General features: G+C 46.2%; 1 protein-coding gene across 1 annotated transcript in view; it reads left to right on the top strand.

Moving 5' to 3' along the window:
- Positions 1 to 2231: 2231 nt before the first annotated feature.
- FBXW4 (F-box and WD repeat domain containing 4) overlaps positions 2232 to 27192 on the top strand; it is a 57511-nt gene continuing 32550 nt past the window's right edge. The window contains 6 exon segments of the mRNA XM_088528683.1: positions 2232 to 2427; positions 2430 to 2640; positions 12819 to 12914; positions 15459 to 15644; positions 16821 to 16953; positions 19243 to 19337. Coding sequence (XP_088384809.1) covers positions 2304 to 2427; positions 2430 to 2640; positions 12819 to 12914; positions 15459 to 15644; positions 16821 to 16953; positions 19243 to 19337 — 845 coding nt within the window. The 5' untranslated portion in view covers positions 2232 to 2303.

The raw sequence follows: 27192 nt of genomic DNA, 5'->3' as shown, positions 1-27192 counted from the left end.
ATTATTATTTTTTGAATCCAGTAATGGTGAACTTCCACAAACCTTGAAAAGCTGTTCGAACAGGCGATTTTCTTTACTACAAAAATATGCTTTATTCATGAATGTTTCCCATCACCTTCTGTCCAGAGCTCTTATCTCTTTTTTTTTTTTTCTGGTAGATTGAAGAGCCTGGAATTACCAGCTTTTTCTTCCCCTGCTTAAGTGCTCATAAGGTAAGATCAACTCACACCTTAACCTTTTAGAAAGCCAAACAGCCTGAGCGCTCTGGGTCTCGCTATAAAACACTTTTGACAGTCCTGTAATCATTCTTGCTACTACTCTTTGAAATCCCTCTAGTTTTTCAACATCCTTCTTGAAATGTTGGCAGGACAAATTATTTCCAAAGCAGCCACAACACGGTCAAAAACAGAGCTAAAAGAACCTCCCAGCTCTTGTTTGTTTCCTAAGACAGCACTAGCCCTTTGGTCACAGCACTGCAGAAGGAGCTCACGTTCAACTGATTATTCATCTTAATGAAGACTTTACGGAATTGCAGCTTTGCAGGATAGAGTTACATCCTTTCAGTGTGACCTACATTCTTTGTTCCTAGATGTGAGATTTTACATTTGGCTTGATTAAAATATATACAATCTGATTATGCCTAAACGTAACTTGGATTTCTGTGGCCATGAGCATCCTTTGCATGATTTGCTCTTCCCTCAGGCTTTATGTCTTCTCTAGAGCTTTGATAATTAATAATTTTATATTTTAAGTTACCAATAAAAATCTTAAATCATGTAGGGCCGATGAACTGTCTCTGTGGGATCCACTGGGAAAGACCAGCTTTGAACTAACACATTAAGACATACAGGTTAATTGGATTTTAATATATTTATTGTTTCAAACATTACCAGTTGATTACAAAAAAAATTATATTTACTTACATTTGATGTCAATAGAAAGGATACTAAGTTAATTTGCTACAAAACTGCACTCATACCTATTTTCCATAAACTCAGGTTAAGTGATGTTCACTATATTACCTCACTTTCAACTGGCTACTTAAGTCCTGCAGCAGATCTGCTGTTATTTCACCTGAGCAAAAACTTAGGCTGATAAACCTTTTAATTACTTGGGCCATCTGATTCACTTCTTATAAATGCTGATAAAATATTTGCCTTCTGGTCTTCTGGAACTTCCCTGAGCTTCAGGTTGTATTAAAACCCTGTAAATGGACCACTTTCTCAGGCAGCAGCTCTGAACTTCTACAAGACTTCCAGAGCTACTGATTTAGTCCTATGAATACCTGAATGCTTGAGATTATACAGACAAGATGACCTCATTGAGCAGGACTGTCTAAAGGCCTGTCTGCTATGGCAACCTCATTATATGCTGAAATTTATTCTCCTCCTCCACATGCAAGAGGAGATGCAGTCTGTGGCGTGGGATACCTGTAGTAAGCATTCTAGATAGAAGATGAACTTACAGTTTATTTATTTTTTATTTTGGAGGGAGAGATCTCCTCACACATTTCAGCCATCTGTAGATTGGAAAATACTATAGGAATGAATAACTTTCATTTTCTTGCTCTGCTCAGAGCAGCTTTGCCCCTTTGGATGAAGACAGTTGTGCACTGTCAGTTCTCCAGGCTCCTGTGGATGGCAACAAGGACTCAGTTATTATGAATCCTTCCTTCGTGGCAGTGCACGTGTGAAGCAAGGGATTCTCTGCCCTGGATGGGAGGCACTGGCTGCACTGAGAATCTGCATGGAAAGCCAGTTTGGAACATGCTCCAAGCAGGGACCAGTCTTACAGGGTGGGAGACCCTCACTTTCAGAGGGCCCAGGAATCTGGGCAAGCTGAAAACTTCTGTGCAACGTAGCCTGAGCCTTGGTGACTTTCCAGGGGTGAGAGCTGCACCTGTCCCTGCTCAGGGATAACAAATAAGCATTAATTACCTTGCTCTTATCCTAACTTTTTGAGGGGAGGGGGCTGCTCCGGGGGGTGCAGCAAATGCTGCAGCTACTTGGTAGAGTCTCTCTGCTGTCAATTATCTGCGTTATTAATAAATGCAGGCAGAAGGTACTTGTAAAGGGTTATTATCCCCAGCTGTGAAGAGCGGGGCTGGCTGGAGGGGAGGCACTTCCGCCCGGGCAGAGGCCGGGGCAGCCCCGGTGACTCCCGTTAACGCGCGAAGCGGCTCATGAGGGTGGGCTCGGCAGGGCCCGGGCACCCCCCGGCTGCCGCCGCCGCCTCCCCCGGAGGGGGGCAGTGACAGGCGGCGGCTCCTGCCCCATGTGACTGGGGAGCGGCTGCCCCCGTCCATGGCTTGGCCTCCCCCGGGCAGCAGCAGCTCCGGCTCCCGGGGAGGAGGGGCGGGAGCTGCTGCTCCATGGGGAGGAAGGGCAGCCCCCGGTCCCCCCAGGCGCAGGGGGGATCCCGGGCCGCCTCCCCTCCCCCTTCCTCCTCCTCCTCCTCCCCGCTCTGGGCCTTGCCCGAGGAACTGCTGCTCCTCATCTGCTCCTACCTGGACACGCAGGCCTTGGGCCGCCTGGGCCAGGTCTGCCGCCGCCTGCGCTCCTTCACTGGCCGCGATGTCCTCTGGAGGCGCATAGCCCGCGGCTGCCTCAACTCCGGATTCACCCAGCTCGGCACCGACCTGTAAGCGCCGCGGAAGGGCGGGCGGGAGGCGGCGGCGGCGCCTGGGAAAGGCCGCGGCTGCTGCGGCCTAGCTGGTTGCTAAGGGGCGTTCTGCGCAGCTGGCGTAGTCGCTAAGGGGGGCTCCCGCGGTCGGGGCGGAGGGAAGGGGGGGTGGGGAGGGGATTCTCGAAGCCCGGCTGCGCTGCCGTTGGCTTGCGCGGCAGGGGCGGCGAAGGCAGGGCAGGGGCGGCGGGGCCGCCCCCGCGAGGGAGGGACCGCGCGTGGCGGCCGGGGCCGCAGGCCCGGGGTGGCGGGTGGGCGCTCCGCGCCCTCCTCGAGGAGGAGGAGGCCATAGGGCCCATGGGAGCGTGGAGCCGCTCACCGCGGTGGGCGGCCATCAAGCGCTCGTGGCCCTGAGCGGCGCAGGCCGGTGTGGGCCCGCCGAAGCCCTGGAGGTGCCCTGCAAGCCTCCAGACGAGGAGGTGAAGGAGATAGAGCCGCGCCAACCTCTCTGAGGGAAGGGCTGGTGCACGGGCTTAGGTACATGTGATAATCCGTGCGAGAGTCTTCGTGGTGTGGGCCTCAGGGACTTGAGTTTCTTACCTTGATGTTACCGCTGCTACCACAGAGGCAGGGGCTCTAGAACCCCGTGTGACTTCTGGCAGCAAAACTCTCCTTTTCCTTTTTTCTTTAGTGTTTAGCGTGCAGCGCCTTGCTGGCCTTGGGCCTTGTCCCTGGCTGGCGAGAATCTGAACATCATGGTTCTTCTCCCAGACTCGCTAAGGTAGCACTCAGCAGTGGTTATGCCACATGGACTTCCCTTGCTGCTTTATGGAATTCCAAGAGGAAAACTACATTCTTGGGATCTATGGGGCCCTTCCTGCATTTCCTTTTTGCTGCTAGCTCGGAGCTGCCAGTGTCATTTGGTGCTTACGGCCTGCCCCGATGTTGATCGTAGAAGGGATGTCAGCTCTTAGGGCTGCTCTGCTGTCTCACCCCATTGTCTCAGCAATAGTGCACACGCTGGGGGTCCCCTTGCAGCTCCCATAAGCAGGAGGAGAGTTTGGGCCATGGTGAATATCTCTGCATTGGGGTTTCACCCAGCATTTCAGCCACCCTAGGCTGCCGACTAGGGGCATTGCAGCAGTGCCTTTTGAAGTCAGCGGGGGCAAGGGCCGTGCGTTGTGACTCCTGGACTCTGTCTGCTGTGATATATTATTTTGTCTACCGAGGAAATGAAGTTCTGTATTTTTTTCATTAAGGCTAAGGTGATACTGTGCTGCTTGGGTTGCGGGAGGGATCAGGTGTACAGCAGAGCAGGTGCAGCATGCGCAAGGACCATCATTTCCCCCCACAGAGGAATGCGGGTCTATAAACAGCTTCAGAAGAGGTTTGTTAGGTCAGAGGTTTTAAGTGAAAGGAAGGGTACTTGAGTGTCAAACTCAGGGTTTTTTTATGCTGTTAGGTTTGCTATGAACAATTTTTCTAGTAATTCTAGGATGTGCTTTTGTGCTGAGTCGTATTTCCAAGTTTTCCTTAAACATCTCTTGCAGAGTGCTGCTTTTAGAAGTGGTCATGCCTACCTTGGTCCTAGGGAGCTCAAGCATGTGCAGGAGCCTTGAGGAATAGTTGTGGGGGGTGAACCCTTTAGTTATTTTAGCATATTGGACTTGAAATAGATAGTGTGCCAAATCTTTTGGACAATACCTGAAAGTTAAGCACTTGTCTTTTGCTTTGTGCAAGTATCTCAGGACACTTGCTGGAGTTCTGCTCCAGTAGGTAGATGGTTTTAAGAAGAGATAAGTACATGCCCTAACCTCAGGAGGAGGGGACTGTATCTGTCCATCTCCAAAAGAATTGCCGTGGATTGCAATGTTACAGATTTTGTACTTGACTTAACAAGCATTAAATACTCCCTATGGCAGTTTGAGGGTTTACAATGGCCTTGTCTTTTCTGTACCACCAGCCCCTCTTGAATGTCATTCGTATGAGGGCTCTTACTGCAATCGAGGGAGTAAGGCTTGTGGAGAGAGGTTCTGTTTTGTTAGGCCAACATGGGGGGCAGAGAGAAGCTGCTGGTCACACAATCTTTCTTCTTAACTAGGAACCTGGCAAGCTGCTCCCCGAAGGTTAAACAGGAGCTGAGTAGATGTTCAAGCTAAAATATCCCTGGGTGATAACTCCTCTTGCCTAGTGATATAGGGCAATTTTTGAGTCTTTCTAGCTTAGCTTTGAATCAATTGAGAGCTGAGGATTCTGGTGCACATTCTGCAGAGTGTTGTGTTAGGTTAATGCTTTTTTTTTTTTTTTTTTTTTTTTTTAATGTGCAATACTGTCCGCAATTGAGAAAGTGAAAGCCGGAACCATTTATGGTAAATGTGCTTAATGAAGTAATATGCATGTCTCCAACGTTAGATCTTAAACTGATGGTCCCAGCGAGGCTGGCACAAGTTAAAAACTAGTCTAGGGAGTATTTACTGTTGAGAACAAATACCATCTCAGTACTAGTTAGATCATTTCTGCTGTTAAATGGCTTTTGATAAGCCATCTGTTAATGCTTTGTAAACAGTGATAATTTGAGCCTAATATGCACGATAGCTGTAAAACTTACTCTCCCCCACCCTTACCCAGTTTCTTAAAGGGTGATTAACTTGAAAATGACACCATTTCTTTAAAATGTTGTTTCTCTTGGGTATATCTGAAGATTATTGTAACAAGATGACAGAAACAGGCTTTAGTTTGCATGTAGGACAACTGTTTGCATGGTCAACTCGTCTATAACGATCTCTTCCCCTAAAATAGGGAAGAGAGAATTTCTCTAAGAAACTGTTTGGAAAGCCCTAGCTGTTTACTGTATAGAAAGGAAAAAATGCAGTACCTAGACATACATATATATATATATATATTAAAATAAACTGTAGGGTTTTACTTCTTATGGACTGTGCACCTTTAAAAATTGCCTGCCTTGTTTATCTCTGGACATGAATTTAGGCTTGCACAACCTTAAATTGATTTGCTAATGTCAGAAGAAGATACGGGCTTAATCCCAGATACTAGCTGTTATGCTGAAAGGCATATTCATAACACTGGCAGTCTTTTATATTTGCCCTTTCTGGTAAACTTAGCTAATCAGGGCCTGTGTGTGTAAGTAAAGGGTTTAAGGTGTTGATTCAATCATGCACTTAAGGAAGAGACAGAATCTCTTTGAGCAATGTTTCTGAATACTTCATCCTTAGGGAAAAAAAAAATCCTGGGTTACATCCATGTGAATTAACGTGTATTAGGGATTGTAGGGCCTGCTTCAGCGAGGCTCTCAATTCCTTTTTTAGTGTTAAAAATACTCTTCAATCTAGCAATAAGAAAATGCTTAATAAAATATTATTGTGATATTTCGGAAGTATCTAGTGGTTTTAGTTTTATGTGGCTCTTGAGAGGGGTCCTACAAGCCTTTCTGTGTCAGGCTGCCCCTTGTTCTGTACAGGCACATTAGTTTTATGTATAACCCTGTAGAGCAGCAAGACCTTGTAATGAGGATGGTTTAAAAAAAGAATGGGGGCCACACTGAAGAGTTTTGCTGTGCTCAGTGGTAAGAACTGCCTGACCAAGAGTCAGACCCTGTGCTTACGATGGAGCACTTCAGTTCATGGAGCATTTCTGCTCAAAAACTTGACAGGTTAAAAAAAAAAAAAAAACAAAAAAACATCATTGCAGAAAAAAATAGTGGCTTAGTAGCTCCCTCTCTGACTCGACTGGAGCTGAGCAGCAGCACGAAGCCTTTGGGATTTTTGGTGCAAGCAGCAATACAGCCGCGGTGTCTGGTGGCCTCAGTGTTTTGCCAGCTGTTGTGCAGGCCTGGGGAGAGTGATGCCCGCCCTGAAGAGCTGCCTAAATAGACAGGGCAAACAGGGCTGGGAGGGCAGGCAGAGACGTGCAATGAGCTGCCCTCGGTGCAGCAGGTCAGTGTCAGAGCCAGGAATAGAAGATGGTGCCCTCGTCCTAAGCCTTGCTTGCTGGACCACCTTGGTCTGGGGAAATCGGAGAGGCAGGCGGCTCGCTGCAAGGTGGCTCTTTATTTAAAGCATAGAAGAAGGGAATAAAGTTGCAGCTGGGCTAAACTTATTTCCTCTTTGCTACAGAGGAATTTGAGAGGGTAAGTTAGATCTGTGTAGCCTAAATAGCTTGACAGTGTGTTCTTTGTTGTGTATTAATAGTTGTTGTCAAAATATAGAAATGTTCCACAAAGTGTTTTCTCTCTGCCTATCTCCAGTCCTGCTTTGCCCGATAGGCATATGGTGTATTTTCCAGTTCAGAAAAATAGGTTCATTCATGGGTGAATTTATCATCTTTGAGTATTGAAGAGTTTGTCAGAGCATTTCTGGGAGTTAATAAAAGTAGCGTTTTCTCCAGTTCTTGGAGAGGAGAGAGGAAAAAAAAATATATATATATATATATACACACATATACACCTGCAGGAGCAGGAAATGGCCAATCTCTGCAAGTCAAGTCCAAATGCAAACGACAGCAATTACAGGAGACCTCTGCCTTCCCTCCTGGAGGGGGAGGGAGCACGGGTGCCTGGAAAGCTACTTCACTTTCCTTCGTCTTTTAAAGCTTGTTTTGCCAAAGTTTCATTACTTTAAGTCAAAAATGAAATAGGCAGTGAGGCCGTGCAGATGATGCAAAGGAGAATGCCCTGGGGAGGATATTGCAATAACGGCAAAATCCTGGAAGAGGGCACACAGCTCTCGCTTTGTGCTGGAGAAGGCTGCGGTTTTTATAGACTCCTGCTAGACTCCTGGTGCCTCTTCAGCTGTTAATTTGAGGCAGGATAGATCTGTCAGGATGGTTCTGAAAACTTACCAACTGCTGCATATGCTGGGAAAGTGAAATTGTTTGCAAGAGTTTTTACTGGCCTTTAAATTTTTGTGAGTGCAAAGTGAAAGAAAAATTTTATCTAGTTCAGCGCTTGGCAAATGCATACTGTGCCTGTTGCTATTAGTTCTGTAAGCTGCTGAAGTGAAGTAGCTGTATATGGTTTCACTCTATCAAATAGTACCCCAGCAGTCTACTTTTTCAAAACAGAACAGATAAAACTACTGTTTGGCAACTGAAGGTTTGCCCTGGTCTTCCCAGGGCTATTCATTTTTCTGAGGCAGCCCAGGTTTTGTGTCCAAAGAGTCTGTACAACTACCGAAGAGAGACAAAGCCCTGCCAGGAGTTTCTAGCAAATATGCCCATGGCAAGGAGGGGGACCATCCTGTGAAGGAGGGGATGGACTCCTGTGGCTTAGAATCCATGGTGATTTCTTTTGGGGAAACATACGCAGGGGTGCACATCTTTACTGGGTGTGCAGAAACTTGCCTGCAGCTCTTCTGATTTGTCTCTGGCTTCTTCATGCAGGTGGATCACTTCCACAATCTGCCAAGTGGAGCAGTAAACCTGCGCTGCCTGGTAATGTCTCTGAGATGGTGTAGATGCCCCAGAGGAGGTGAGGAGCAGCAAGAGAGAAGTCTGCAGAGCCCTTCTCCATCCCGGTTACTTGAAGCTGTATCAAATAGGAGAGCGGGGAGCGTAGCAGACACGGTGAACCTGGCAGAAGGCTAAATAAGGGGCATGTGCTGAAGGAATTCAGGGGGAATTTTTATACTCAAAGAGCTGTTTTGAAAGCAGGCTGACTTGAGGACAGCAACAGGAGCTTCTGACATAAATAGCTTTTCTCTCTCATCTGTCTGTTGGTGGCCTGCGCTGAGACCCTGCCCCTCAACAGGTGTGTCCTGATTACACAAATAAATGCAGTTGGTCCCTGTGTTGGCCATTGCCGCCACGGGGCCAAGGTTGAAAATGGGTCTTAGCCACTGTGACCTGCATATTCCTCTGGGTGACCCTTCTTGAGGCACGCTAGTGGCAGCACTGAGCAGACAGCAGGTTCTGTCCACGGAAGAGGTTGCATCTCAGCAGGTTTCCGCTGCCTTACATTTCCCCATGAGCTTTTTGGCACTTAAAATGTAGCAAAACGTGAAGGACTTCTGTGGGTTAGGATGATCCATGCAGCTGGGAAAATATACAGTATGACATGTTGGTGTTATCTTCTGTAACATGGTATGTGTTGTTGCAGGCACCACTGTTTTAGCACATGCTGAAATTGTAGACAGGCAGGAGGAATCTCCCTGGGATGCAGTAAAACACAGAAAGATCTTGCTCTAGCAGAAATACTGTTCGTGATGGCAAGGGCCTTTGACTGGGGAGGGGACAGACTACTGGAGGTGAAGCTTTAGGTGGAAATGTGCTTTTTTTTTTTTTGTGGCCGAATGATTCTTTCTTTGCTTTCTTTGGGGGCCCAGACGAGTAACTGCCGTGGTGGCTGAGGTCACCTGGGTCAGTGGCGCTAGTGGGGACGGTCCCAGTCACTCACTTCAGCAGCTGGGAAGTGTGCTCCAGGAGGAATATTGTGTTTCTTCTGGTAACTCTGCCAAGAAAGAGAGGAAATCCATAATTTGAGCAAAATACTTCAACTTTTTCTGTGGGGTGGGGGAGGAAGGGGGAAATGAAAAATCCTTATAGTGGGTTGGTTGAGATGGCTTTTATCCTGAAAAACACTCCCAGGCTATAGGAAATGTTTAGGTGCCCCTTGTTGTACCAAAATCTCTTTAAAGGGATCTTGTGACCTGGGCTAAAACATGCTTCCAGTTGCATGCTCACCTCGTACATGTTGCACAGCATGACTTGTGTTCCTGATAGAGTGCTGTTTTTTGGGTTATTTGGTTAATGAGACAGCCTTGTATCTTCTGACGTATGCAGCTTTATAAGCTGTTGGATTTGAGACTTTCTAGCACAGGTGGTAAAATGCTGGACTCTGATCTGCGTGGGGCCTTTAAAGACATTTTGGCTGAGTATTGATGAATTTTCATGTATCATGTTCACTAGTTCCATCACCCTTTGTTTCTTGCCATTTTTCTTGGATGCTGGGTGGTACAAGAGCGTGTTGCTCTGATTCCCTAGCCAGCGTTCTTCAGCGTTGCACTATTTGGGCCCTGGTGAAACCAGGGCTGTCTTTCCCCTTTGAGTCAACCTCCCGTGGTCGTGAATTGTTGCTGTTGGATGAGGTTTCTTAAAACTTGGGTGCCAAGGTCTTGATTCCACCAAGCTTCTTAAGCATATACTGAATTTTAAGAATGAGATTTAGTGTTTTGCTGGATTCTGTCTTAGAGGGGGTCAGGTTGTTGGCTGGCTGGAGGATCGTAGTCTCTGCTGCAGGTTACATAGCATCAGGCATTGTGAAGGAGGTTAGTCTCCTGGATTTTGGGGTATTCAATCCAGTTGCTGAAGTGGGAGGCATTTGGTTAAATCGGTCTCTTGCTGTGGGTGTGTGACCTCTGCAGTCTGTCTTGGATAACTGTGGAGCAATTTGTAAAGATCTGCACGTGCAGAAAGACTGAAGCAGAAGAGTCCTTGTAAGGGCATAAAAGGATTATTTTTATGAAATGATTGCAATTATACAGTGATGCTCTTTCTCTCATATTGAGACTTGCTGTAGAGCCTTGCTGACTTATCACCTTGATTGATTCCTTTTTGGGAGCTGTTCTGGGGAGGGCTGATGAAAACCAAATCAAATTATATCTCAGCCCTTGATTCCATCAGTAAGTTGGATTTAACTCTCTTGTTGGTCGGAGCTATTTGATCCCCGATAGCATTTGGAAATTGCCACAGTTCAGTCTGAGGGGAGGTGCATGTCAGTGCAGTTCTGCATCCTGTCTCATGCTCTCCTTATGTTCAGTTCCCTCTTGTCTGTGTTTTGTGTAAGTAGAAATGTCTGGAGGATAGAAGGCGGGCATTTCTAAGACACATTTAAATATCTCAGTCCAGAATTGTTGTATAGAGGAAGCAGAGTGGAAAAAAAATCCTATATCTGCTAATAGTGTTGGAGGGTGCGAAGCCAGAACTCCAGCAAACAGCCTCCTCCTCTGGTACCTGCACCAAGGTGACGTGTGACCCTCTCTTCTGAAACTTCTCTTCCAGCAGCAGCAGGGTCAAGGCCTGCCACCCCTCAAATAGGAGAACGACTGGCTATATGAGGTGGAGGCTGCTTTTTTTGCCCTTGAATTCACCTTTTTGAGAGCCTTGGAGATTATATTTAGTCTTAAGGTGTGCCTGTTGAGCTCAGGACATCTGCGTGGGCCTGTACGTGTTGGGGGGTTGGGGCATGAGTGCATTTTCCATCACTGAAAGCTGGTGGCTTAAGTTCTCCCCACATACAGATTTTAGCTGAGGGGTGAGAAGTGTCTTGGAATAATGAATGGAATCGAATGTAGGCGGAGAGCCTGAGCTCTGTCTGTGAGAGTAATAAGCAGTGAGGTGGCTGCTGGACCTGACCTGGCTTTTCAGTGCTGCACATTCCTCATCTCCAACAGTATCTGGCCCCACAGACTCCAGCAAGTGCTCTCTTAAAAGTGGAATTCCTCTTCTTGCAGCCTAGGTTAACTCTAGAGATATAGTTTTTTCTTAAGGGTTATGAGAAATAAACGTGAATTTATGAAGCTCCAAGCTTTGTCTGGCATGACTGTACTGATCATAAACTTATAGTTGCACAGGTTTCTAGGGGACAAAAAGCTTTTCTGTGTGTTCTTGCTGTTTTTGTTTAAAATGGGTCACATGCCCAGGAATGCAGTCAAATTATAATGGTGACTAAGTGCCGGAAAGCATAGAAAAGGGACGGGAAGGGTGAGCGGAGAAAAAGGAGCCTGAGGCTATGAAGGAAAGGCTGGGAAAATGAGAATCTGGCCAGGCCCTAGGGCTAGGTTAGAGATTCCTACACGCATTAACAGCCATAGGAGATGTTTATTTACAGGGAGCTAATCTTTGTTTTAAAAATGATAGAGCACCCAAAAAATGTCACTTTTGGGAAGTGTTTTGGGGGCATTATGGGAATGGGAGGAGGGAACTCATCCTGGTGTGGGCAGCGGTCCCTGATCTTCCTTTCATCCAATGTGGCTGGGAACTATTTGCCATTGAGAAATGCATAGAAAAGGAAAGATTTTGGTGGATTAAGATGTTTCAGAATCCCCAGTTGCAAAAGATAAGTTGAAAACTCCTTGTGTTTGTACTGCTCTGATCCTTTCTACCTGCGGCTCCACTAAGGTCCTGAATACTTAAGCTTAGCATATGAGAAGAGGAGAGGTTGAGGTGTCTTTTCTTTTTCCTCCTTTCTTTGCTCAATCTTGTATCATAGAAGGAAATTAGATATTGAACAGATGCTTGAATTGGGTGACTTAATAAAATAGCCATTTTGGCACTCGAGACATGGGCTGCAGGGGTGGTACCTGCCTGTAGTCGTCTTTGGAGCTGTGTTGATCTTGGCCTGTCTCGCTGCATAGGTCCCTTTGGCAAACCCTGCCTGGCTGCTTTGTGTGCTGTTGGTTTACTCAAGGAGGTAAATGGTGTTTTTGTGTGCTTGAACCAATGGGTCTCCAAATAACTTTTTGTATCTGAGCAGCTGGGTATGAACTGCAGTCAGTCCTTTAGTAACTTTGACTGTAAGTAGAGACATTTCCAGCAGTGCAGTGGAATTCTGTCCTTTGAGTTAAGGTAAGGGATGGTCTGCTCTACTTCTGTGTGAGAGTGTTTGTCTGTGTAGCCCTCCAATACATTTTATTTTTAGTCTGGGTCGATCTTGATTTCTAGTAACTGTATCTGGTTATGTCATTGTCAGGCCAGTGAGGGCCTGGAGAGGTTTCGTTGCTAGTGCTGGCTAGACATTTTCTTCTGACTTCCAGTTCAGCTCTAACTGGCCTTTCTTTAGCCTCTGTTTTAAGGGTCATGCTTTGTTTCTTTCTTTCTTTATTCATTTTTTAATATCTTCTTGCTTTGATTACATTTTGTTTGAACCTGTACTGCACTCAGCATACAAGATTAATTCTTGGTTGAATCTAAAGCTTTTACTACAGCAATCATTGGGGTGGGAATCTAAAGCTTTTACTACAGCAATCATTGGGGTGGGCTTGCTTTGTTGCTGAGTGTTCATCAAGTGTTGTTCATCATCAAGTGTTCATCAATTTAGTGCTCAGTGTTCCCATCTCATCAACTTTTCTAAGTGCCCTTGTGCCCAAGTGCCTCTCCAGAGTGAGAATATACCTGTGAGCAACTTGTTTGTTCTCCACATGATATCAGGCCCCGTTGCTCATCTCATTTCTGTTTCTTTGCAGAGCAGTTGGCGTTCCAGTGAAAGAAAGGGTGAAAGTCTCTCGGAACTGGAGGCACGGACGCTGCCGAAGGGAGATACTGCTGAAATGGAAACACAAGCAAGTGGCTCCTTTCTTTTCTACTTTGCTCTGTGTCAGCTGCTAAGGGACCTTGCGTTTGCATCTGTGTCCTGAAATGAGATGTTGGATTTAGAAATCTCTACTTCTTTCAGACAGAAAGGACAAATTTCTGTCCTGTTCTTGCAGTTAGCATGCCTTGACCCCATATGTTCTTTAGGACTTCTGTTCTTTGCATTTCTGCAAAATGCTTGTTTTCTCACATGCTTTCCTCTGTCACTAGATTCGGACATACAAATCTAACATGTTAGTTGCTATTCTACCTTATGCTCCCTTGCTCTACTCACAAAATGTATGTTTGACGCTAATTAAAGGAGATTGTTGCTGTCAAAATCTTGCTTGCAAAGGTGTACTCACTTTTCAAAGTAAAGGGGCTTAATGTCTGAGAAGTATATCTAAAGCTTCAGCCTCTCCATCATTAGACAGAGGGGAAAATGAGAAGGAATATAGTTTACTTTCTGAAGAACAGAGGCCTCCTACCAAGCTTTTGTGTCTTTTTGCCTTTTGGTGCTGTGTAGATTGAGGTGGTAGCTAATGTGCCGCTGCTTGTCTAAAGCAGAGCTGTTGTGAAGAGAGTGGTTCGTGGTGCAGGTTGTATACTTGCGTGTAGAGTGCTTGAGACCATCTGTGAAGAAGGGCTCAGTAGATGTGGAGGTCATTACTAAACCAGCTTTTCAAGTGAAAATGCAAGGTTGGATCCAAACTGCATGCCCTAATTTAATTTATCCTGCTTTCAAATTTATAACTTCTCCTTATGAAAAAGCTATAGGAGAAGAAAAAAAGATAAAAGCTAAATTGCAGCAGGATAATGTCAGAAACTGGCTATAGTCTAAGGAAGCTGGATATTCACTTGGTTTTAGAGCTCTGTGTGGGAGTGGAGGAAGGAAGAGGAAATCAAAGGCTGCCTTAAGTCAAAGCTGCTGCCGTAAAGATGTCTCTCATTTTTCCATGCATATGACCAAATCCCAAATGAACACTATAACCTGCACTCAACTGTTTAGTCCTTATGACTAAAAACCTGTTGTTAGAGATAGATACAAGCACATATCTAATGTCTAATAAGCTACTTTGTCCTCTTCCTTGCTCCTAGGCCCTTGTTGCGATGCTTTGCGGTATGGCTGTGTGACGGCTCTATTGACACAGAAAATCATGACTTCTGAGATTGAATGAGCTGCAAAAAATGAGAAGGCCCTGTTTTCAAAGCAGCTTGTTTCTTAATAGCCTGCAAGCTGAAAAGTTGTTCTACGGAAAAGCTTTGGTTTTGCTCAATGTTTGCATGGGAGTCAGTGCAGAGTGGAGACTGTTCTGTGCCTGTGTACCCTGTAAACAGGAGCCCAATGTCTCTTCGTGGCTTGTCTTGCCCTATCCAGAAGGTCTAGTTGTTGATTCTCTGGTGGCTACGCAAAGGCAGAGAGGAAGAGCTCACAGCCCAAATTCACATCGTAGTCAGGAGTTCTGTCTTCTATGTTTTGGGTTTATTTCAAGAATAATAATATATATTAAAAAAAGAAAAAGATATTGATGTTGTGCTTAATTATTGCTCAAGTGTTTTCTCTTTTTTTTCCTCCTCATTTTTCCAGGGAGTGTGTGTGTTTTTATTTGTTTATTTAAAAAACAAACAACAACAAAACAAACCTTTTTCACTTATAACTTGTATCTTCAAAGTACTTTGAAACTGCTCTTTAAGAGGGCCATGACGTTTGTGCCTGGCCCGTCCTAGGGAGATTGCTGCTCTCCCACACATAGCAAGGGACAGAAGGATGCACGATCTCCTCTGAAGGATGAGCGATGGAGATGAAGAGATACTGCTCTTCTGCCTCTTTGGGCTCAGAAGTGGAAGGGATGTGACTGTAAGAAAAACCTCATCTATAGGAGGATAACAAAGTTCTTGAAGGCCTTCCAGCCCCTGCTGCTTCTCACCCTACTGCCTCACACGTGAGGGTACAAAGTATGCAGGATTTCTTTCCTCCTGTCTGTAGGAAGATCTGTGCTTGATGTGACCTGCTCCTCTGCTCAGATGTGAAAGAGCAGCAGCTTTATGTTCTCTGCAGGACATCAGCAAATTAAGTGCAGATGAGGACTGTTAGTGTTCACACAAAGCCTCATGTTGAAGGCTCTGTTAGAAATGCTCGGCATAGCTCCCGAATGCCTGATAGTCTAGTTGCTTAAAAAGTGCAGGGCTCATCAAGAGGGGTCAGGGGCCTTAAGTATTTCCTATCTAAACACATTAGACTCTTGGCCATCTTCTCTTTCAGAGATTCCATGCTTGTCTTTTTCTTCAACTCTTAGAAAAATGCCAGCAATGCGATGTGCTCTGGAAAAACTTCATTTCTTAGCCCTGCTGCTATATTAAGCCCTGCTTCTGCATGTGAGCAGCAGTTCCAATTCCACTGCCTTTTTTGAGTAAATGTTTTTGTTGTTGTTGCTATGAATATGTATTTAATTTCTTTTTTTTATTATTCTTAATTTTGTTTTTCCTTTTTTATTTTTTTTCTCTCCCCTGTTTAACCTGCTGTGTGTCTGCAGCCTGATGCCCTGGATGGAGCTGGATGGCGAGTACTTGTACCTTTCTCAAGCTGAGAACATCGAGGCCTACCGGCTCTGTGCGGACACGGCGGGTTTGCAGCGTCACCCTCAGGCCATCTTCTCGGGCCACCAGGAGGACGTGTGTCGCTTTGTTCTTGTCAACTCCCACGTCGTCAGTGGAGGGGGGTAAGTTTGGTGTATGAGAGCCCTGGGAGCAGGGCGATGAAGTTGGGAAGGTTTTGTGCAATTTCAGACCAGATCAGAGGTCAGTCCTGCCGTAGAGCATCGTTGTGCATGATCTGGTTCTGTCTTGAAAAAAGCTTTGTTAAAGTGATGGGGGGGGGCTGACTCTCACGCTGTTGGCAGTATGAACTGCCCTTTTCTTTTTTAAAATTGTGTAGATGGATGCCACACAATCCTGACTGATCTGCAAGGCTCATTTCTTTCCCTCTTGTAGTCAGGGTAGCTAGGCTGTACTCTGATAGTCAGAACTGCTAGTTAACTGGGACTGCAGCTATGCATAAAGCTTTCTGGAGACAAGTGTATCTTTATTAGACCTATGGATATAATTGTGGAAAAGGGGAAAACTGCCAAGCTTTCGAGTGCACAAACACTTTTCCAATTAATTTTGCATTCAACCAGGCTTTTCAATTAAAGGATAAAACATAGCTGTTTATAAAGTTTTAGTTACTATACACAACACTTGAGCACAGAATTGGGAGAAGCATATTTGTCTGCACTGGATGTCTTGACTCTCCCCTGTTTTTTTAAAAAAAAATAAATAAAATAAACACCCAACCACCCTTCTCCGCTGCCAACCCACAGCTGAAATCCAGGTGGCAATGAAGATGTGCATTTAATATTTGCAGTAAATATAATGTACTGATTGAAGAGGAGTCTAAGTTTCTTTGTAATTACTTCAAAACACAATCCTCCACGCAGCTGCTCTAGAATGAATGAAAAGATGAGGTTTAGACATGGTGGGAGCTAGCTGCTTGCTTGTCCACTCACTCCAGCCAACCAGCATCTGGACAGATTCTAGATTTCAGGAATCAAAGCAATAGGAGGAGGAATGGCTGCTCTGCTGCTTTGTGTAGCTTAACCTAAACCCATCTTTCCTAGGTGAAATGGTGGCCAGCAAAAGCTGTTGTGTGTAGCAGATCAGGCTTCTAATGGCCAGAAGTCGGGTTTTAAGTGAACGTGGGGAGTGGAGGGTTAATAATGTTCCTTGAATTTCAGCTCTCCTGAGAGATTAGTCATGGCTTTTTAATGGCCACTATGGCATTCTCAAACGCGAATGGAAGGTGCTTGGCCAGCCAGGGGATTTGAAACAAGTTTCCCACCTCAAGATTTGTTTTTCAGGGATGGAAATATTGTCCTTCACAAGATTCATGGCTCCTACAGTGTCAAGTTTCCTGCGCACGAACAGGAGGTGAACTGTGTGGACTTTCAAGGCGGCCTCATTGTGAGCGGCTCCCGGGACAGAACAGCCAAGGTGAGCAGTGCTGATCCAGCTGCTGCAGGTGCTCCCAGAGGTGACCGTGGAGGTCTCATGCTGTGAATGTTTAAGCGTCAGCAGAACTCTTGGAATCCCCAGCTTGTGTATCTGCAGGAGGAGCACTGCCTATCTTGGTGTAAGCTCATGTCTCTGAAAAGATGGTTGCTGTGTCAGACTTTTAAGAAAGAGGTTTGGCAGTACTTTGAAGTATGAGCTGCTGGTTTGAGCTGGAAACATAGAAGAATGCTTTGCTGCTTTCACTATGCATTCATCTAACAAAAGAGTGGAGATTCATGCCAGTTAGTTAGAAAGTTGTCCTATGTATCTCAAACATGTCCTTGTTTCCAGGACTGAAGGTAGACTGTGGGCACCACCAGCTTCCATTTTTCTCCTTTCTAATTGGTATCACGGAGGTATGATTTTTGGTGGTTACCTTTTGAGGTGGAGCCTTGTTAATATTTTTATTATTACTATTATTCTTCTTCTTACTGTTATCCTTTGGATGTGGTTGACAGCACCATGTTCCTGTGGACCTGGAGAGTTGTTCTGAGCTGGTTCCCAGCTGTGTTTCAGTAGTTTGAGAAACTCTGTGCAGCTGCTCCATGCTCCTCCTGCTTGCATGATGCAGTACCTGTAGTATCTTTACAACTGTTAGTTTCACGCTCTATATTGAAAGCTTTGACTGTTGCTCAGGACAGATTCCTGGTGTACTTTCCATGTCCTGATAGGTGCCACAGAGTTAGTGGAGGCAAAAAGAGAAATTACTATTCCTGGTTACTAGTAAGGGAGGCCAGGGCAGAGAGACTTTAATGCCTCTTCTGAAGTTTTGTAGGAAGGGGGTGGGTAGCCACCTGACAGGCTGCTGAGCAGCAGTGCCCTGCTCCGTCTCTCTGGGTGGGTGTGCTCCTGCGGGAGATATTCCCAAGCAGAGCTATGTTCAGGTGGAAAGAGCACTGCTTGGGATGCTACTTGTCTTCTGGGAGCAAAGTCTGGATGCTGCTTTGGCTGGCACATAAACAAGGCTGCTCTTCTCTGCTCTGCACCGGCTCTTTGGGAGCTTGCCTTCTTGCTGCTTCCCCTGGACCTTTCCTGACCTTGAGAACAAATTCCTTAAGGCCAGAAAAGAATTAAGGCTGTTTTTGCTGCAACTGGTGTGAGATCTTGCCCACCCAATGCTCTGTGCAGCACAGCCTCTAGGGATGTTCACCTTTTATTTTTATCATTGCTTTGTGGGTTGCCTTGTTTGCATGAATGAGGCTCTTGAAGGTGGAAGGGAATCCCTACCAGCCTTTTAAAGGGGCTCTAAGTGTCTAAGCTATTGAGGGCTCTGCTGAGTGTTGATTAGGGCTAAGCCCTGAAGAGCTGCTAATGTACATTCCTGTGTGATAGGCACCAGATAGTGTGCTCTGAGCAATATTTTTAACCTGTAGGAGATAGGGATGCCTTAAAAGAGTTAAGCTTTTCTGCTGCTTTTGCTGACACTAGGTGCTAAATTCCCCGCTGACAAGAATAGCCTGCAATCCTGGGCATTATCAACAAACAAACAAATAGGGCACTCCCAGCTTTGAAGTCTTCAAGTGAAACACTGGGGACAGGTTGCAAAGGAATGGGGTGTCCAGCTCCTATGAGCTGGGGCAATGCTGGATAAGTGAGGGCCCTAAGCAGGGGCCCCAGGGAGAAGCTGGGGGGCTTTATAAAGACCAAGAGTCAAAGGTGATGGGGGGTGAAGCAGTGCAGGGGGATGTGTGCACTGAAGGGGGTTTCTAAGACTGTCAGTGGGCAAGAGGGGCTGCTCTGAAAATAGCCTGTGGCATGTTTAAGAAACCTGGTCTGAAAGGGATGCCTTCACACAAGCAGGACACCAGACAATTAATTTTCAATGTATTATGAGTAAAAATATTTTCAGGGTGGTGCTAAGCCTTCCAGACCTCTTTCAGAACAGCAGAGATTTGATCAAATCTTGCTGCTTGTTCCTTTAACTGCAGAACATGAGAAATCTGTGCTGAGTGTTGCCCCCAGAGACGTGTGGTGTATTGGGGTGCTCTCTCTGTTCCCTTGGTCAAGTGGGATGGAAGGTCATCATGATAAACTGACATGGGCACTTAAAGTTAGGTAAAGGCTTATTTCTGGCTGTAATCAACAGATGGTTCCACTTCTCAAAAATAAATAACGGGAATTTGGTTGGGGATCTCTGGGAGGGGGAGCGTGGCAGTTGTGGCAGCTTGTTAGCTGTGTGTGTCCTGCCTTCTGTGTGACCTGGCATAACATGCATCTCTCTCTCTCCAGGTTTGGTCCCTGTCCGCAGGCAGAGTTGGGCAGTGTCTACACACAGTGCAGACAGAGGATCGAGTGTGGTCCATTGCTATCAGCCCATTATTAAGGTAACTGAGATCTCTTTATTCCCAATTTCCGATAGAGAGAAATAAGAGTTGGATACAAAATAGATCTTCAGATCTCCTTGAGGCATTACTGTGATACCTCAAGCACCTGAGCTAGGTGGAGGCTGACCAAGTGCTTTGGACTACATCAGGAACTTGGGAAAACGGATGTGTTCTCCATTCACAGTAGAGTGAATGGAGTACAGTACAGTAGAGTAGTCCCTTCATAAAAAGGCTGTGCAAATGGCCTCAGCATTCCTGTTACTGCTTCAGGCGGCATCTGCTTGCTTTCCCTTGGATAGTCAATTCTACCCTACTGTATCTTGCTAGTTAGGAGCAGTGAGCCAGATGATCTTGAGGTTTTCTACACTGACAAGATGCCAGTTTATACTGAACTCTGGCAGTAGAGGTACCAAGCAGAAAGATCCGTACTTTTTGCCTGGACCTGTGAGCAATGATGAAAGGTCAGTTTTCTTTGAAGTTGAATAGGGAAGGTGGGAGTGTAGTTCAGGGATATGGTTTTCCAGGCTCTTCTGCCTGTAGCTCTGTGCTGCTGTTACAGTTGTAATGCTACAACTGCAGCTTCAGCATGGAATGCGTGGGTGATGCCTATACTGGTATCTTCCAAGCAGTTTACTAAAGTATCCCAGTTCTTGAGAAAGTGAAAACTTGAGGCATTTAAATTCTTTCTCTTGAAATCTTACACTGGCCAGCAAGATCTCTTTGGTGCAGTTTTTACCTGGTTCTCTGCAAGACAGATCCTCAACATCCTCAAGGGAAAGAAGAAGAAAAGCTGTTGCTGCTGCTCATGTCCTATCTGCAACTAATAAATTTTAGGCTTTTACCGTACCAAAACATTTCCCGTAATTTCATGCTTTTAAGATTTCTGAGCTTGTTTCGAAGTGGCAGAAACTTAGTGGTTTGGAGCTAAGGGCATTATCAGGGGAATGACGCACTGGCTGCTCCTGGTGTTTGAGGCAGATAGTGTTTCTGGAGTAGTGCCATGTGTGTTAATGCTGCTGCAGGAAGTTAGAAGGAAGTTCTTTGCTGCCTTCTATGCTGCAAGGGCCCTTTTCCCACTAGACTAGCCCTGGATCTCATGCCGTGACTGGAAGAGCCCAGCAGCGAGCTGCTTCCTGCTCCTAAGTGATGACCTACTGAGGTGGCCTCTTGTCAGGACAGCGTTCCTGTCCCCGCCGCGCACACGTGTGCACGCTCTCTGTCACAATATTTACCCACTGTCTCTCCCCACCCCTCTTTTCCTCCCTGCAGGGTGATGAATGGGAGGCTATGGACCAGCTACCCCATGAACAAGTGGGCTTAAATCGTGCACTCATTTTCTTTTGAGGCTGCAGACTGTACCAGCCTCTCCCACCAGCCCTACAGCCCCCCACCCTCAATGTTTTTTTGGGGGGTGGAGAATTAGAGCCAATTAGCCACGTCATTAATTCTTCAATTTGACGGCTGATATAGCAGGGCCTGAAACACGCTGCTGACCTCGTATAATGGGAACCCTGCTCCTTAACATATTGACGATGGGAGAAGTTAATTAAAATTCCACAGAGAGAAGGTGTCGGCTAACCTATAAACCTGTCGCTTCTCAGAACAAATCACAGCCATCCTAGAGGAGAGAGAGGATCAGAGCAGGAGGGCATGTGGTGGGGGAGGGCTGGGGCAAGGGGCAGGGGAGATGAATTTTTCACTAATAGGTTTTATTGCTTGCTGTCTAATGAGGGTGGGTATCAAAAAGCTAATATCTGGTTTCTAGCAGGGTCTGCTTTGAGGAGCTCCATGGCTTATGCTTTACTTGCAGGAGTCTGTATTTCACCAGTATATGTTCCCTGTGCACTTGTGCGTGAAGCTTTCCCTGTCTTGCAGCCTCCATCTTTCTAGCCAGAGTTTGGTACATCTGTTCCTCTGGGAGGCTGAATGTAGCCCGTAACCTCCCCTTCCTCCTAAACATTTGATGTGCCCTCCTGATTCTCCTTTCTCTTTTGCTGGTGTAGGGTGAGAGCCCTCCCCTAGGAATGGGTGGTGCTGCTGGTGTAGACTTGGTGCAGAATCAGGTCCCTTAACAAGGCCCTTCTGTAGTTGAAGAGATGCCGTACAGAAGTGCACTCAGAGCTTCATTGTCTTGGGGCTCCCTAGCAGTGTCCTGTCGGGCAGAGAGGATGACAAGGGCCCTGTGACCTTCCTGGGATTTCAGTAGATTTCCTGCATGCTTCTGCTGATCAATGATATCATTTGGGATAGTACAACTTGACATTTTGGGGACTAGAGAAGAGTCTTGAGAGTATCCTTAAAATGGGGTGCCTCTGCTTGCCTTGGCAACTTTTGCTGATCTCCAAAGTTATCCTTCTGCAAAGATTAGGAAAATGCTGTATTTGCAGGATGGCTGCGAACCCTAAACCATGTTTCTTAGCTGTTTGTAATCCCCTTCCCCCCAAGTTCACTTGCCTTTTGAACTCTGCGTCATACAGATGTTAAACTTTCATTTGCTGGTGCTTACTGCAGTGACTTATGTGTGCCCAGGGACCAGGGCAAGTCTGAGTGCAGTGGACCAATTCAAATGTGCAAAGTGAGGCAAACCCAGGCTTTTCTGGTGGAATAGTGGCACCTTCATGCTTTGTGATTCCCTGAGGTGGCAGTAGCCAGGGAAGAAAAGTGACCACTGTACATCGTTTAATTTGAGGGATAGGTTTATGGAGAAAATGGAGTCTAATTACTTGGCATTTATGACTGCAGAAATATAAGGGTTATGATATATGGCGTGCTACTGAAATGCCCCTTTATTTAGGAGAAACTTAGTTGCAATGCATTTATTTTTCTGATCATAGAAAAGCTGGTAAAGTTGAGGGAGGGCGAATAAAAGCAGACTTTGATGTTGAGTTTGTTATTTATCTTGGATTTAGAAATTCTGTGGTGCTGGATCAAAAATGTGTCCAAATTTAAGCTGTGGGTGTGAGCTTGGGAAATACCGGACAACCATAATGTGCCCTATTGTGGCAGAGATGCTTTTGGTGGGAAGGGACATCTTTGGGACTCACACAACTGTGTCACCTGGCTTGCTGGGGTGTGTGGCCTCTGTTCCTGCTTGCAAATGTCACTGAGCTGAAATTCAACTTTGTTCCATAGAGGAGGAAAGTTTGTACCAAGTACTAGTAGTGCTGTGGCAAATGTTTTAGTGGAAAATGAGCAGTGGAATTTCAAAAGCCAAGTTTGTTTCATCTCTTCCTTTTATGCCAGTGTGATGGTTGAGACCCAACTCCTGTCTCTTTAGCTGCTAGTCTGGAGCTCTGTGAACTTAGTTACCACTTCCATGGAAGATTATGGGAGGGTAATATCTGGGAGACCTCTATCTCTGTGCACAACTTCAGGCAAAATGTAAAATATAGGCAAAACATGCTGGGGAGAGGAAGGAAGGAGGAAAGTTATAGACATGTACTGTGACTGTATGGGCTTTTTTTCCCTTTCCTCCCACTGGGAATAATCAAAATGATTAATTTTGAAGATTGCTAGACTGTTTTTAGTGGCTGTTTGTTTCATTTTCACACAAAAAAAAAGGTCTGATGTTGTAGACTGCATTAAGGCAAAGCAACTCATTAGAGTTGGAGCAACTCTGCAGTAATTTTAACTGTACATTTTGGAACCATGACATGCAGCAGTTAAAGATCATGGTAATATTCCCTCCTTGCCCACTCTGCCGACTTGTTGCTGCCCTTTCACCAGCAGACATCCCCTCCTGCACATGAAAATGAGCTCTTGGCTGTGGCAGTGTTCTGTTCTGACCCAGCTTTGTACACTTAACCTCTCCGCGTCTGCTAGGACACGGGAGAAGGAACGGGGTTTTATTCTGGTTTGTGCATTGCCAGCACAATAGCAGGCAGCAATAGCTCTGCCGTCCTTTGGGACCTCTGCGGAGCCTGGTTGGTTTGAGTAATTGAGAGGCGATTCTGACCTGCAGCTGTTCCTGCAGTAGGGGCAGGAAGAGCCCTGCTCGCATGCGAGATCCCAGGGCGGATTTGCGGAGTTAGAGGTGGTGTTAACTGCCACCCCTCACTGCCTTCAGAGAGGCTCTGGATGCCGTTTTGTCCATGTGTGCAATAGTCACGTCCGACTCGCTGCTCTCTGGAGCTAAAATGACACCTGGGTCTTACCCATGTGCCCTGACTGCTCCCTTGATGCTGGGAGGAAAAAAAAAAAAAAAGTTTTGTTGCCTTAATTGCGTGGCAGTGATTCTCCTGTGTCATCTTCCCATGGGCAAACGTGTCTTCTCCCTAGGAACAAGCACACGTGCGAGTGCTGCTGTAGGTTCACAAACTGTGCAGCTCTCCAGTTTCTTCCCTTTGCCCGTCATACTTTGTGACTAATGGAGTGCTCCCTTCTTGTCACTTTGGGGCAAGACTCTAATGTTTATATCTTTTTATAGCTGCATGATATATATACATTCTCTATAGCCCTGTGAATTGGGTTGCTAGTGGTTGTGGGCAGGTGGGCTGAGGATTTGGTAGGCAGTAGCTAACTGAATGAGATCCCAGACATCTGTTTCTAATCTAGTGGAGCCTTGTTGCATATTGAGGGTTTTACTTATCCCCTGCAATTTTTCTCATCTTTCCCCTTGCTTGAGGGAAAGGCTGCCTTGGGAAGCTTGGGGAAAGCATCTTTCTTGTGCTGCTTGGTTTGCACGGAGAAGCTGCATTTGCTTAATCGATGTGGCAGAAGAAACTTAGTCGAGGAGGGGGCTGGCAGCCTCGTGCCTTGAGGTTTCTATTTCCAGTTCATGATCATTTTTTCTTTGCTTTTTAAACTTGCAGGGGGAGAAGGTAACTTCACCAGACCTTGGCTGCTGTTTACCTTTGCTCGGCTGTGCAGCATGCCTTTGTTTTTCCACCTTTGATCAGTGTTCTGCCGACAGATAATTTAGCAATTGCATCCCAGGGTGGAAGTGTGGAGTTAATGTTAAAGTTAGTGTTTTTTTTCTTTCTTTCTTTTTTTTCTCTCTCTAACTTTTCTGGCTGATGGAGCAGAGAAGGGGAGAGGGGAGGTGAAGGGGGTCATAAATTCTAGACCTGGTGATTCTGCTCCTAGCAGAGCAACTAAAGCCTCTGATGTCTCTTCAGCACTTTCATTAACATTTAAATTAAGGGTTTGTTTTTCAGAGTCGCTGCCCTTTCATAGCCTGACACATGGAGGCTGTTCGTGTTCCCTCTCGCTCTTTCTCCAGTTTGGAAGTCTGTGTAATCATCGCTCTATTTTTTTTCTCATCTTCTCTGGGGAGGGCAGCAACCTGACAAGCTGTGCCAGAGGTTCAAAGAGAATCATCTGTCTGCAGAGGTGCATGGACAGAACTATGCCAGGTTTCAACTCCTACAATTAGTGGTGGCTGTTCCCTCCCCTGCTTTTCAAAGGGCTCCTTTTGGAGGCGGGGAGGCACAGAGGGGAATAGACCTTCCTTGCAAGGTGAGAGCCCCAGGTGTGGATGCCTCTAACCAGCCTCCACTTCTGCTGTGAGTTCTCCAAGATGTGCCTGGGGGTGTCGTTCAGAGGATGGAGCTCCTGCCTTGGGGTAGGAAGTGGAGCTGCAGTGTCCTAAGTTAGCAGCCTAGCCTCTAGCCCTAGCCTAGCCCTAGGGAGTGTTGATTCACTCTTAGGACAGCTGGAGGCTCTTCCTTAGCCTGCATTGGCATTTGAAAGGAGGGAGATGATGGAGGATATTGCCTTGAAGGAAGAACGTCATCACCCTTTTCTGTGCTACAGCCCTGAAGTCCTGTCTGCTCAGAGCACTGGATCTTGTGAAGGAGACAGCTGACTGGCAGTGTCAGTTTTGATCTTGGTTTATGATAGCTATAGCAGTATATGGCCTGGTTTAGGCTAAGTAATTTATAGTATAGGAGCTAGTTAGTTTAATGTCTAGGAAAAGGCCTTTTCACCTACTTCAGCAAGGAGACAGGGAACAAGGAGGCTATTAGAGGAACCTTCTAGCTAACTTCTGGGTTAGAATTTATTGGTAATGAGTTATGTAAATACATGTGAAAACGCAGTCTGCCCCAAAGCTCTTCTGGAATCATCTCCTTCCTATTTGCCACAGCTTGTTTTCTGTAGGCCCTCTGGAAGGAGTTGGGGGGCTCTGAATGAAAGTGAATTGTTTTTTTTCCATGAGCTTAAAAACAAACAGAAGTTGGAGGAAAATTCAGGCATGTGAGCAAAGTGTTCAGCATAGTGACACCTGCAGTACTGTTGTCGTGACTTCCTTACTCCTCATGTCTTCCTTCTTCCACTGCCCCTAGCCAGCTTGCCTTTCCCTGATGGCTTGATCTGGATAGTCTTCAAAGGAATCCTGCTGTGTGAGAGCAGCAAGCTGGCACTGGGATTGGGGAGGGTATTTCCCGCATGCTGCTGGATATGCTGCATGAGGGAAGAGCAGCTTCTGCCTGCCTTTCGCTCAAGTGGTCCAGCATGGGTGGTGATGGTTCTGCTTTGCAGTATGTGGCCGTTCTGCAGGATCTCATTCAAAATAATGCACTGGTGGATGCTTCCTATACAGACTGAATGCTTTTTGTTACAGAGTGAGTTTTTGGCCTATTTGTGTGAACTCTTGGTCGGTGAGTGATACACTATGGCTTTTCAGGGGCAGGTGATTCTGTTGTCCATATTCCAAGTGCTCTGGAGCTTAGTAGTGGAACATACTTCTTGGATTTCCATCTGACCCACACTCTATGACTTTGTGGTAATCCGATTACTCTGGCCAGTATCACTGCAGGTGCATCCTAAATCCTCTCTTGAGAGGGCTTTCTTTAGCAAGAGCTGTTGCCATCATTGTCATCTTGGTATCTTCACCATCTATAATGCAAAGGGGTTCAAGATGTCTGTTGCACACCATTAGCATCCATCTTTCTTCCAGGTGCTTCAGCTTTTGGAAAATTGTAGGCTTATGACCAACAAGCTCCTCTTCAGAGCCCAGAGTCACATGGGGCTGAACACCATTTGCAAAACCCAGAGTATGGAAAAACTAAAACTGTGGGGAATGGAAAGAAGCTGCTTAGTGCTTGTCACCCGGGGCTCTTAACACTTCTGGTGTTGCTCAGTCCGTAACTTTTGAGGAAGACTTTTAATCTCAGCTCTGTGGAGCCTGGATGCCTGCATGGAGTCCAGGGCAGATGTGCCTTGGCACTAACTGGGCTAACGCCTCCTAAATTCCCTTTGGAAGCTCTGCTCTATTTATGGGTGGGGAGGCTGGGGGGCTGCCTGCCCTCCCACCTTCCCCCGTGTTGTCTCAAAAGGCCTTGGCGCATCTTTGATTAGGTGCAGGTCAAAAGAATTTCCACATCGTGACCTTAATAACTGGGGTTGATTGGCAGGCGGGCTGTGGAGAGGGAGCAGCCTGGCCCTTTCATCTCCCTTGGTGCCGTGCTGGGACAATGGGCCAGCATATTTTCCTTGTTGTTCCTCATTTGAAAAGGGTCTGGTATCTCTACTAGGTACCTGTGACATGGGGGTCTTGATTGGGGTCTCATAAAGGGCCCTGTCAGTGTGTCCAAAGGCCAGGAATACAAAGGCGAGCAGTGGGTGGGGGTCTCAGCTGACCACTGAAGAAGGGAGGGGAGGGTCTTGGAAGCAGTGGAGGGAGAAGCAACCCCTGATGGGAGACCTTAAAGGGGGGGCGGGGGGGGAGGAGGCGGCCCATTTTTGTCCCGAACTCATCAAGCACATCTGCAGAATTGTCCCAGCCGCTGCCTCCCAGTTTCAAAAGAAAATGATCGTTTGATAAACCGTCCTGATTCACCACTTTCTCACAAGGGAGGGAGACCCACCTTTGACCTCTATGATTTCACATTGGGCCTAGCTTCCCCCCCCAAAT

The sequence above is a fragment of the Tinamus guttatus genome, unplaced genomic scaffold (genome assembly GCF_059628265.1).
Source record: "Tinamus guttatus ecotype Peru unplaced genomic scaffold, ASM5962826v1 Tinamus_guttatus_pri_ptg000314l, whole genome shotgun sequence".
NCBI classification, from domain to species: Eukaryota; Metazoa; Chordata; class Aves; order Tinamiformes; family Tinamidae; genus Tinamus; species Tinamus guttatus.
The sequence above is the reverse complement of the archived record's forward strand: the minus strand, read 5'-3'. Positions and strand labels throughout refer to the sequence as shown.